The sequence below is a fragment of the Ammospiza caudacuta genome, chromosome 1, assembly GCF_027887145.1.
Source record: "Ammospiza caudacuta isolate bAmmCau1 chromosome 1, bAmmCau1.pri, whole genome shotgun sequence".
NCBI classification, from domain to species: Eukaryota; Metazoa; Chordata; class Aves; order Passeriformes; family Passerellidae; genus Ammospiza; species Ammospiza caudacuta.
Genome location: NC_080593.1, coordinates 111917082 through 111930889, shown reverse-complemented (window position 1 = coordinate 111930889; position 13808 = coordinate 111917082). Strand labels below are relative to the sequence as shown.

Sequence of the window (13808 nt, the reverse complement as noted above, 5' to 3'; positions counted from 1 at the left end):
AGGCACGCACTTTCCCACTGACAGGGGGGTGCTTTATCAGTTCTCTTTTTGAAGTACTAATAATTCTGTCAAATGTAAAAGGAACTTGTTCTGCGTACAAAGTCCTCTTTTTTTTAAGTCCTAACAGCTGTGCACTGTGTTTTAGAAAACTTGCTTGAAGGGAACAAGAGGGGAACAAAAGCTTCACCAGTCTGCATCAGAAGAACAACCTTGAGTGAAGGGCCCCTCACACATCAGAAAGACTTATGGGAAAGGATGCTGTAGAGACAGCTGTGAATCTTGTATTTTTTAGTTTTCAAGGGGCACAGCACCATTGCTGTGTCCTACTAGATGTTCCAACTGAGTTTAGCCTTGCTACAGACAAAAGCAAATGCAATAGTTCTGCTAACACCTCTGCAAAATGTGTTCTTAAAAGGTGAGACATGTTTTAAGTGTGATAAGAGCTTGTAACTAGGCTTTAAAAATCAAAAAAGAACTTCCACAACATGGATGTGGCAGGGTGGAAAACACTGATTCACACTTCTGAAATACAGTGACCAAGCCTGTAGAAATATGAAACCATGACACCTAATCAAAAATGTAAAGCTTCCTATTTACATATGTAGACATTCTGATACTGAGGAGGACCTCTGGGGATTACTGCAAACAAGCAAACAAGAATTCCATTACCACATCAATCAGAGCAGCCAGATTGCAATGCAATTGCAGTGAGCCTTTCTGGACTGCCTAGGGAAGCTGAAAGAGTAGCTCTCTTGTAGCTAAGGACAACTGGGATTTTGATGTAAAATCTTTCAGCTTTCAACTCACATAAAGTGAAACTGATGTTTGTTGTTAATACATGACTGTGAAATACACACATACACCATCCATACAGGTGCGTTAGGTAAAATGAGTATTAACTTGCTGCATAAGGACAGAGGGTCAGCTGGGAGTAGTAATCTGTCTGAAAACCCTTGGCTAGCTCAGCTCAGGAATCAGACCCAGATTTTTATGGAAAAGGCAGCTTAAATCTTTGGAATTTGTTCATTTATCTAGATGGTAGATGAATATCTATCATCTAGATAGATGAATAAATTCCAAAGTTTTATTAGGGTAGTTTTAACAGGTATCTATCTAAGATACCTGCATTAGAACTACCCTAATAAAGCTGTACAAATAAGGCACATTACAACAACACCATGCTGTCCACATTATCCAGTAAAAGCAAAGAAAAAATGTCAGCTAAAGGGAAAAATGTGTCATAAAATGACCTTCAATTACTGCACACACAGGGGTGCCAATTTAACAGCTTTTTAAATCTGCTTAGGTGCAGATGACATATGTTACATTTAACCTTCAATTGCAAATGTTCTCTGAACTAAATGCTTTTGTCATTACCCTAAAACTATTTCAGTGTAAAACTCAAACATTTACAGGAACATAACAATAAATATTGGAAAGCTACTGATTGATAGAATGGAAAAGTAAAAAGCTAAAAGATTGCAGTATAAGCAAAAAAGGCAGCAAAGTAACATAAGGTAACCATTTAACTAACATTGCACAATAATTCCATGGAGAGAAACCTAAAATAAAGCTGGAAGCAAATAATACATGCAGCACTAATTTCTGCAGTTGGTCTTTTTATAAATGAAATACTGCAAAATACCAATGGCACATATAATCCTCAAGCACTGATGAAGTTAATAAAACGAGCAGGTAGATGGTTACATTGCTACAAAAAGCAAATTGTGAAAATCAAGCTTCACTCACTCTCTTCTAAAATACTAAAATACTAATAAACAGTGAGGTATCTACTAAGTACTAAGCATTCAGAATGTCAGATACCAGACTTCTCTTCTTGCCTTTTACAAGTGAAGTAATATTTTGTATTATTCATTACCCACTCTCCACCACAGAATTCCAACTGATGTGCTTGGGAGTGGGAGTAATTTGTGCACATCAGTCCAATGGTTACCTTTTGCTATCATTGCTCAAATTGCAGGAACAAATATTAAGCTGATTCATACTGCATGAAAACAAAGGTTTGAATTGGAATTCTGCAGATAACCTTCCCCAAAATTACTTCTTAATATTTTCAAAGGAACAGAGTAAATCACTAGCTGACATCACCCCGTGCCTTTTCTCAATGCAGGGGGAGAAGGAATCTTTACAAGGTGACAGCTTCAAACTGCACCAACCTAAAATGAACAGGCCAAGACAGAAACACAGAACCTGCACTGACCTTAAAATAAAAGGATGATGTGATGTGATTACATATCAATACTAGCACTCACCCAAGAGGCAATAATTATTTTGGGATTAGCTGATTTAGAAATTAAAAGAAAGAGAATAAGGTGGGTTTTGATCCATTTTAGAATCCTTTGATTTGTACATCATGTTTTTCTTTTCAGTGGACTGACCTGCTACAAACCTGAAATATTCACATGACCTTCTGCAATACTACACACCTTAAGTTATTCCTTAAGAATACTGAAGTTTTAAATTTAGGTAACTAACTTGACTATCTATAAACTGTAGATAAAAGGTAGATAATTGGTAAATTTCTTTCATTAAACAAGTAAAGCTGAGACAAGATGTAATTATTACTGTGATTCCCTCTACTGTTTTAAATGCTCTTCCAGAAGAGATTTGGTCTGATAAAATGGCAGGGCTACCTAACACACATCTGAGGAGGATTTGAAGTATTTTTGTAGGAAGAAATTCACATCCTATGTGAAAGGGCAGGGTAGGTGCAAATCACAAGAGACTCAATGAGCCCAGTATTGCCAGAAGAGAAAATGCAAGACAGAGTTAAATTCTCAAAGATCAGAAGGGTGTTAAGGAGTCATGGCGTCTGGAAAGACACACTTTTTTTTCAGAGCACTCAGGAGAGAACGTTTTGTTTAGCACTCTAAGGATTAGTAAAGTCACTTCAGCTTTCTGCTGCTCTTCAGATGAAGTTACATTTCTTTTTGGAAGCTAAGTAGGTGGGTGTGTTTCCCTTCCTTTTGCCCATTCCCCCGTGTTAAGAGCAGGAATTTGACTTCCCAGGAGCACCAACATGGAAAGTTGGTGTAGAGACAACATTGCCAACTGCCATTCATTTTCAGCAGCCTGTTGTACAGACCTGTTACCCATCCTTGCACAATATACATTGTTTAATTAATATTTGAAGACTCACTGATGCCATACAGCAATCTAGATATACAGAAAAATTTCCTGCTTTGAAGGTGAGTATTTGCTGAGAGGTAGTCAAGAAGGCTTCTGTTACATGTAATGATCAGCTTGATGTATCCATGTCAGAAGTAGGTGTTTGATGAAAAATCCATTGTTCCTTAGCTGTAGATTGTTCTAATTAGAGCTGTAAAGCAAAATACCTTGCTGGAATTTGTGATAACTTAAATATCTTGTGCAGAGATTTTTCCTTCCATATAGTTTCTATACCTGCATGTTTTCTATATTTCCAGCTCAGTCGTGGGTCTCCCAGGGAATCACCCAACAGGTTTCTGTATCAGATGAGCTTCAAGGATTTTGAGTTTTTGAATCCATACAGATTAATGAGGAGCTGAAAATCTGGATGTTCAAATTTCGGTCATGAGGTTCCTGGTATGCAGTGATGCAAGATTTTGGAGCAGTCTGCTAAACAGACAAGTCTGGGACATGGCTGCTTCTCAGGTATGACCTGTGGTGATGAGGACACAAGGGAATGGCCTGAAGTCGTGTCAGGGGAGGTTTAGGTTGGGTATTAGGGAAAGGTTCTTCACCCAGAGGGTGTTTGGGGACTGGAACAGGCTCCCCAGGGAAGTGGTCACAGCACCAAGCCTGACAGAGCTCAAGAAGCATTTGGACAATGCACATGGTATGATTCTTGGGGCTGTCCTGTGCAGGGTGAGAAGTTTGACTGGATGATCCTCATGGGTCCCTTCCAGCTCAGGACATTCTTTGTTTCTATGATTTGAACAATGTCTACATACTTATTCCCTCTGAATCCAAATCAAAACAAAAAAAATCCTTGATAAAATGCATCTACCATAACTGTCAACTTGCTCCAACTTCTTTTACAGGCATTTTTAATACAGAAAATTACACAAAGGCCTCATTGCTACTGAAATAGAATTTAAACTAATATGCCATCTGAAATCAATTTAAATTGTAATTATAATTCATGATACAATTTATCTTTTCCCAAGGGGAAAAAAAAGCAATGACCCTATTCTTCCACTTCGTCAAAAATCTAGCTGGAGTAGGGACAGCATGAACATCAGAAGAATAGATCTTGACTTCTTCCATTCTGGGACATCTTTCCTAAGGCTTTCTGTTCCATGGGGTCCAATCGCTGTCTGATATCAATCACAACACTTGAAAATGAAAAACAATCAGAAAACACATCCCAACAAGCTCCTAACTTGTCCCTGAACTTTTCTTGAACACATTAGACTAACCAAGGTTGAGAAAGAAGTCATTTATTTATAATAAACACTTGCACACAAAACCCCAAAAAACCTCAACTCCCTTAACTAATGGTTTCTAAAAATGCTTATTCCAAGTGACACATGCATGACAAGTTTTGGCTGAGTACGATTTAAGGAGGAGGAGTTATACCACCCAGAAAAATGGTGTTTATGACAGAAATGACAAAGAATCATTCATCATGGGGTTTTTCTATGTGAAGCAGTAATAAAGCCTAAATGAAACTGCACTTCATTAGTAATTTATTTCACAGATCACTATATATACACAAATAGCATAACTCTATTACATTTTTATAGTGCCATTTATTACAGTACTTCACATACTCTATCCACATGGCAAGACAGAAATGCAGCTTTCTCTGGGGAAGACAACAGCAGCCAACTGCAGAGCAGCACACAGGGAGGAAACAATTCTGAGCCAGAAAAGCAAAATAAGAATTTTCAGATTAATCAAAGAAAGGCCAATATAAAACAATAAAACTGAACCCCAAAAGATGTGCACTAATTCAAAGAATAGTATAGCTTGCCTGATGCCCCATTTGATTTAGAAAGTAGAAATAAAAGAGGAAAACTGTATACTCTTGCCTTGTTCAGTCAGAGTGACCAACAGCAGAGACTCCCACCAGAACTCCCTGGCTAAAATTCTCTATCCTTTTATTTGATCCTTGAGCATTACACTGGTGTTTTCCACTTGCCACAGGAAGGAAAAGAACATCAGTTCAATTGCTTTCATCTGTCTGTATCTGGGATGCCATACTTGAGGCATAGCTGAGGACATATTCTCAGACATCAAGAAAAGAGATGCATTCCTTCCTCTGCCAAGACTTCTGCAAAGGGAGGGTTCAGGGCTATTCCACTCTCCACCTGAACATAATTTTCCAACTTTCACACTTAGAGGCCAAACATTTCCATTTAACTTCCAGAGATGACAAGTGACTCCTGCCTTCCAAATGCAGGTGAAAACCTGGGATGCTACACAAACCCACAGAATGCTGTGAGAAGATGACAGAGAGAAGGACACCTGCAAATGTCTCATCACAACATTTGCTTGTGAAGTAACAGTGTCCAATTATGCAGTGTTGGGCCTCTGAAATAACATATTTTATGCATTATGTGAATGGTTTTTGAAATAAAAGTGAAAAAAATGCAATGCTTTTAACTAGTGAAGCATGTTTAAATTCAAAAATATTCTCTTGATTTTCTTGCCAAAAAACTCTGCTGTAAGAACGCTGATAAGAAGGTAAGCGGCTTGTCAGTTGTAGATACTCCATTTTAAAAAATAAATTTTAAAGTATAAAACTTCTAAATAAAGACCCCATACTTGAAATGTAATTTATGAACATTGGGTCTTTGATGGCTGGAGAGAAAACATGATTTTACCTAGTATATTTTTTTTAATCTTTTCTGATGAAATAACTAGAAAGAGAACAAAAAATCAAAACTATCAGAAAAATATTTGCTGGACACTAAGTTAAAATCTGTTTGACAGCAGGGAAAAAACTTTTCTTAAGACTTGTCAATACTGACTTTGACTGCGTTGTGGGAGCTTGAGAATAAATACATTTATATTGTTTCTCCTATGGATCTTGTTCTGATGTTCTTTCTAACATTCTGTTATTAAATACTTGTGGTCCACAACATACAGTATCTAATTTGATAAGAGGCTGAGTAAATGTACATCAATACAATTTTTTTTCTCTTTTATGTCACATTGCACCAGTTCTCCCTGCTTTAGTGATAGATTAACTGCTAACAGTTTAAGCAATGAAATCTGCAATACTGAAATTAAATACTGATTTAAGATGCAGGTTTTAATTATTCATTTAAGTAATCTGCATTCTCTAGTTACTATATTAAAAGAGGGATACTGACCATCAGCAAAAAATATAATGCCCTATTTGTGTAAGTTAATGAGTCTGAATTAAGTGCATAAGTATTCCCCATTGAAACTGGTAAGACTGAATCCCTAAGTGAGGCAAGTGAGTAAATGAAATTTCTCATCTATTTTAACTGCTAGACATGCTAGACTCTTTTTTTTCCTCTCCCTAAGAAACCCTGCAATCTGACCAACAAATGCAGGAAGGACCAGACATTGTAGGAAAGATCACAAAACTGAAATTTTATTTCCAGCCTGTTCCTCTCCAAGTCATTCTCTCAACAGATCTGAGCACACAGCCATAAGTTCTGGGGAAGATATTCCTTATAAAAGGTGTGAATAAGTGGATTCAGTGCACTGGAGCTGAGAGAGCTTTTGTAGGCTTGTGCAAAAGATGAAGAGCAGGAGAACAAATATTGACTAATTGACTAATGTTGACCTGGACATTGCTGGCAGAGCACCAAGAAAGATCACAGGTGAAAAGAGACTCAAAATAAAGGAAGTCTTGAGAATGAGAAGTTTATCTTCAACACCATAGGTAGAAAAGCTAATTAAGTGATTTGGCAAGTTTGAAAGATTTGCTGCCCAGTTTCCATTCAGACAAATCAGGGACCTGCAGAGTTTTCAGGAAGCAAAGAAGCAGGAGCTGGTTTTCACAGACAAACTTTACAGTCATTCTACATCTAACACTTTTACCTAAGGAAGTATGGAGATTTTCTAATTCTTTCCTGGAACGATTCCTAGTCAGTCAAATCAGCCTATACAAACATGCTGTAAAAAAGTCTCATTAAAAATAGAAATATTTTATGATGCTACTTACCTGCCTGTCTACTTCTGGAAGCAAAAGCAGGAGGTACTGTTGAAAATGCTGAGGTAAAGAAGCAAAGGTGTGTTTATTTATTAAAGCCCTCAGGTTAGTGTTCACTAGAATAGATCCCGGTGTTTCTATGTCAATATCCTCAGCTTTGGTCCATTTCAAATGTCCTGGAGTAAATAAACAGAAATAACTTTAAACATAAATAAAGGAAGAGAGTAGGAATAAGTCTTCTTTTTAAGTTTTTCACTTTTACTGTACAATACAATAAGCTCTAGAGAAATGGTACTCTGAGAAGGGTAACACAGCCTTTTCTAGGTGTCTTAACAGCTTTTATATTTGTATAATTATAAAAAAAATTATATTTGTCTCTTGAAGATAAAGTATTTTTATTTTATAATAAAGAGACAAAATGCATTTGTCTCTTAATCTCTTCTGTTTCAGTAAACATCACAACTGACGTATTCTTACTTCCAGCTTGAGACCAACTCAACAGCTGCAGAAAATAATCCTGTCATGTCATCAACAATAATTATACCAGCACCTATTTCCAAGCAAAAGGCTGCTTGATGAGGCTGATGTGAATCAATAATTATGGACAGCTTCTCTTTTGCCATCAGCAGTGCCCTATGGCCTACAGAACTTGTCCCGTTGCACCGGCTAAAACATGTGTGAATAGGGAGTGATCAAAGAGATGAGAATATTTAATATGTTAATGTTTGAAAACATTAACAACAAAAACCAAAAGAATTTTTCAGAATTTTCCTAAGAACTATGATCTAAAATGATCAAAACACAGAAGGCAGCAGCAGGAATTGTGAGATCAGTGAACAAGGTATGAGACGAACGATACAAACACAGGAGTAAGATAAAGACAAAGCAGAGGGAAAGGGAAACAAACATATGGTTCCTGCACAGCACTACAGAATAATGTCTTCTTACTTTAAACAGTGGACAGAAAGGCTATCATCTTAAACTCTTGCACAGTAAGAAATATATCTGTTAAGATGCTGGGAAAAGAAAGCTTTCAGCCACCAAGAACAAGGAGATGCTGAATTAAATCCATAGGGAGGTACTACAGTCTCCATCAAAATGTTTTAAGAATATGTTAGACAAATACCTGTCACTAATAACAGATGCATATCTGATTTTGACCTATGATGAACAAATTTGATGACCACTGGAGATCCTGTCTGGTCTGATTTTGTTAGTATTTCTAGGATAATGTTTAGAAAAAACTTTTTAAAGTTTCCTAAAGAGCTATGTGCTTCAAGGTGCTTATATACTGCTGCAATCCTTTTTTTCCTCTAAGTCTTAACATATCAAAGTTCAGGTGGCTGGAAAAAGCTTCTCAAAAGCTTCTAAACCCTCCCAGGAAGCTTCTTCAGGTTTCAGTTTATTGTACTTTCAAATATTTCAAAAATGGTGTAAGAGGGGTCTGAACTATATAAAAAACTCCATCAGAATACCTAAAAAAGTGATTAAAAGATTATTCCACTGCTATGATGAATGATGGCATTTGGCATTTACATAGGACCTCTCAGCAACAATTAAAACTGACATGTTAAGAAGATTAAATATGTTTTAAAAATGAAAAAATTTGGGCATACTGGTTATTAGCAATGTCTCAAATGCTACAAGCAGCAAGTAGTAACTTAACAGTAATCACAATAGAAGGAATGCAACTATGCTTTGGATTTCTTAGAGGACCTATGGTGGGTGGTCTCTTCCCTGAAAGTCTGTAACTACAAAATATACATATACCATATGCAAGAAAATGAAGACTTGTAAATTCTAAAAGCTCCACTTCAGTCACAGCCTCCTGTAAACATTCTTGTAATTTTATTTTATTTTTCAGCAGCTGAATATAACTGAATGAGACAAGAACTACTTTGCACTCAGCACAGAATAACCTTTTCCAACATATATTTCTAGCATACTCTATTTCAGTACAGCTAAGACTCCATTACCAACAAATGAATGCCCTGTTATACAGGACAATTGCATGGAAGAAGTGCCCATTTTCATGAATGCATCACAATAAACTATCCTCACCATCTGTTCCACCCACTAAATATAAATGTAAAAAGAACACAGTCCCTGAGCATAACACAAGTTGTATGATGTACTGAATTTTAATGCCTGTATGTATATTCTTTGTTTTAATCAATACAAAATACATATCCCCATCTTGTAAGTGACTTCAAATTAGAGTAACATTTTCCCCAGCTAGAGCTTCATATCCTTTGGGAAGGCATACACACAGAGATAATTCAAACTGAAATAAGATACATGACTGCAAAATCAGTAACATCCTTCAGTGTCAGATACTCTCATAGCATTAAAAGCCCAAGACAAAGAGTCAAATCTACATTTTCTGATTTATTTGGCCTTCAAATCTACATTTTCTGATTTATTTGGCCTTCTATCACTTACAAAGTACTATGGGGGTTTTATCAGCTTCTGGAAGAAATGTGTGTATTGCTTCTGTGTGTGTAGCAAACTGTGGGTGCCCACCACAGTTCTACTTTAAAAAAAACTCTCAAAATCTGTTCAGAAAAACAACAAATTCTGTCTCCTGCTCCCTTCCTATGGCTAATTTAGGTTCTGTATAGCAGGTCCCAAGTTTGTAATAAGATTTAGTGAAGTATTTGGGAGCAGCATGGAAGTGTGACACTACTGCATCACTAATCATAGCTGAGAAGAGTTTATGACAAAACATGTGCCAGTGTTTTTTATGTTGTTTTCCACACAGAAAGACATTTTGAACCCTTATACAGTTCAAGGGTATCACTGTCCAAATCAGAAATAGAAGCTGTAAGACAAGAGAGAAACTCAGGCTTGCAGACTTGAAAATAAGAGTTTACTCCTCAACACAGAGAATTAACCATAAGGAGATGGGAACACCATAAATCTACATCAAGATATGAAAATGAAAACAGAAAAAGGACAGAAATTACACTGTTGGCAAAATCTGTTAACTAAAATGGAAAAAAAAGTAATCTTATTAAATCAGAGCTCAGAAAGTCTACTAAACACAACATGTCGTGAATGTTGGGCACATCAGCAGAATTTCAGACAACCAAACAATATCTGGACCTGAATTGTGCACTACACAGGACCGTGGACCTGTTCTCAAAGCTGCTCTACAACTGCACTTCTAGCATCCCAAGAAATGCTGTGTCATGAGAGAAACATTTCAACAGGTACAAGAACAGAAACCCTTAAATCTTACACAAAGTTCCCTGCACTTCATGTGTGGTGTCGCAAAAGGCCAATAGGTTTAATTACTAAAATTCACCAAAAAAACCCTTAATTAATTCATTTGATATCATGAGCCAACAGTTGATGTCATAACTGAAGATAGAGAGGAATATATACTTGAAATTACGCATCTCAGTCTTAAATGTAGAGAAAAATGACAGGAAATCATCTAACACTGAATATCAGTTTACATAGCAAAAGCTGTAATACTGTAATATTGTCTATTTTGAATAATGATGTTGGATCAACATAGAGAACTAGCTATCCACATGGGACTGATTGATAATCTGCAGAAAGATCATGTATGAAACCAAAGTACACTTTCACGGGAGGCTGTGACACAATAAGGCTTATAGCTTACACTGCCAGGAACTGGCAATAGCACATTGAACAACTCTCCTATGGCATTTAGGAAGCAAAGTGCCTTGGAGCTATTTTACAGGATCATTATATATAAAAATAGGACTAGGCTGGATGATTAATAAAGAAGAACAGTCTTATCCCCACAAAGACAGACATAAAATGACTTCTAGGATTTAGCACTACAAAAAGCTTGTTTGTTATCTCTTCCAACATGGCCACATTGCAAAATACTTCTCTAAATGATTCAGCATTCTGCTGAATGCAAAAAGTACTTTCTAAAGATAAAGAAACAGTTATGTCATTCTTTGACTTCACTTAAGCAGAGACAAGAGTCTTAGTGAACACTACATTTTGTGCTCTCTAGGGAACTTTTCCAATTAAATTTCATGCTGGGCAGGAAAATCTGCCTATGACATGGAGATTTAGAATTTACTCTTAGTATCTCTTCAGAGAAAATTCTTTGTTAATTACAGAACGTGATCCACGAACCTCACCAAAAAACCCACAGAAAATAAAATCAGAAACTGTATCTACCACCTCAAGAGATGTAGCTTCAAAATAGTTACAGATCCAGCTGAAGAAGTAAATCAACCAAAGAAGAACCAACCAAAACCTTTATGCCAAATCTCTATATGACATGCAATAACGCAAATGAAGAAAAGAGAATGTTATCTTCTAATTGGGCAAGGATGTAAGCAAATATGCTACTTTCTCTGGGAACAATTGCACATTAGACAAGCAAATTCACCATGAAGAAAGAATATCTGTTACACACCGCCCCCATCCCCCAAAAAATCATTACATAACAATCACAATCTAATTGCTAAATCACCTCTCTGCCTGCAATTGCTTAGGTCTGTCAAACTTTAAAAAGCAACCACTGAGGATGAAAAAAAAACTGACCATGGATTTTCCAGGTAGACAGAAAGATGTCTTCTTGAGAAAGGATCAGCTGCTGAGTTTGAAAAAGGGACAGGTAAACAGAAAAATAAAACTTTCCAAGACAACACCGAGTTTAGAAAACTATCAGTATTACAAGTAAGATATTTATTTTACTCCTACTCACCTAAACCAGATTTTTTTAATCTCTTTAAGTGCTGGCTTGTTTGCTTTCCAGTTGGAGACTTTTGCCCATGTTTCATCTCTTTATCAGAACCATCTGCTTCGCCATTTTTAGATTCCGATCCTTTGGAAAAAGTAAAATCCCTCAAATATGATGCTTTTGCACTTTTACTAACAATCCCCTCAGCACCCCCTACACCATAAACAAAACAAAAACAGGATTTTTAAAAAATTGACATTTTCTTGCTGAAAGGCAATATACTTTTCTGGTCACAATACAATTCCTCCTCATCAGAGGAATTGGATGTAAAAGCTCAATAAATCAATTAAATGCTGAAAACTAAAGTTTACTGAACACTGCAGTCAATAAAAATGTTCAGCGATCTAATAAAAATAACATAGTTCTATAATGCCCAGGAGATATTTTAAAAATATTTTAACCTTAAGTTATGGGGCAGTAAAGCAACCTAAGGCTGAAAAAAAAGATAATTTCTTTTTGAAGAAACATTTTAAAAAAAGATATGTTTGGAAATACAATTGTCAATTTGTGTTAAACATAGACACAGAAATCTCTTAAAATGAAGTAACTTAATCACCAGAGCTAAAGGTCAAGGTTATGCTGCAGTGATAAGCATGGTATAAGAAGAAAAGCTAACAAAAGGATTTGAGTATTGCAATGCAGAACTGAGACACAAATTCATTCAGGGAGAAGCTTGCCTTCCCCCCCCCCCTCCTCTTTTTATGGCACTGAATACCAGCATGTGGTCCTCTATTAGAGCTCCAGAGCCAAACAAAATGTTACTTTGCATTCCTTTAAAGCTGCTGCTATTACCAATTGTCATTTTAGTGTGTGCCTTCAGCTCTTTATTAAAGAAAAATCTCCAGCCTTGAGACACGAGTCTTGATAAAGAAATAAAGATGTTAAACAAAGCCACCCAGTGGAAACAGTATTTCAGCAATTCCAAATTCTGTATGCTACACATCTGATTCAGAGGAAGGCTCTGAGACCAGAGCTGATCTTGCAAACGGTCCTTTAGCTATTTACCTGAAGGTGAATCCGACTGCTCATCGGACACCTTTAATGGTGTCAAAACAACACGAGGAACAGTCTTGTTTACCATCATTGAGACTCCATTTCTTCTTTTCTGCTGTTGTCTCAAAGCCTACAAAAACGATAACAAAACATATAACTGTAGCAAAGAATAATGCTTATAAGTGAATTACACATGACATTTCTCTACCATTAAACTGAATCCCTTAAAATAAGCATAATTTACACAGCTACTGACTTGCCAGACTTCACACTCGTCCTCTTTATGTCATTTTCTTTTAAAAGACAAAATCAGGCTTTTTCTCCTTTTTTTATAGAGAAAGAAGATGCACCTTAGATCATTTTCCAATCCATTTTGACAACAAAGAAGCACATAACTGTTTGCTCTACCTTAACAGCACAACATGATAACTCATGAAATGTGAAACTAAGACTTCCAAAAAAAAAAGTAAACCCAAAATGTTTCAAAATCAGAATAAAAATATATATGTCTGCACATCTCTCGCAGGTGCATCCTCTCCAGTATACTGCTCAGTCAATCAAGTTAACACAGAGTGTCATCAGTATGTACAGCATGTAAGGACTACAGTATTGATGCACTCACTCAGCCGTGAGTAGTGCTGCACAAAATCACTGAACATGGCAGGAATCATTTATTTTCGTGAAGGGAATCAGTCCTAATCTTGGAAACCTTGCAGCATTTGGCTTCTGTCTGTTTGACTTTGGGCATTAACCTTCAGAACACGAACATGATGGTGTTCTGGCAAATCTGGGGGAAAATGATACACGAATAAATCTCTACAAATAGTAGTGCTTTGTGTTTCATAAATGTATCAAATACAGGGCTGATAATGTAATATAAAATATCTACAGATTAGAAATAGCAAATATCCATCAGACTGCTTTATATGAAAAATTATATATCAT

The 13808-nt window shown here is 36.4% G+C and overlaps 1 protein-coding gene across 1 annotated transcript in view; it reads right to left on the bottom strand.

The window, feature by feature from the left end:
• ASXL3 (ASXL transcriptional regulator 3) overlaps positions 1 to 13808 on the bottom strand; it is a 96008-nt gene that overhangs the window by 28218 nt on the left and 53982 nt on the right. The window contains exons 5-7 of the mRNA XM_058817842.1: positions 12876 to 12993; positions 11835 to 11954; positions 7148 to 7311 (exon numbers count right to left, since the gene is read on the bottom strand). Of these exons, the coding sequence (XP_058673825.1) occupies positions 7148 to 7311; positions 11835 to 11954; positions 12876 to 12993 (402 nt within the window). The remainder of the gene's footprint in view (positions 1 to 7147; positions 7312 to 11834; positions 11955 to 12875; positions 12994 to 13808) is intronic.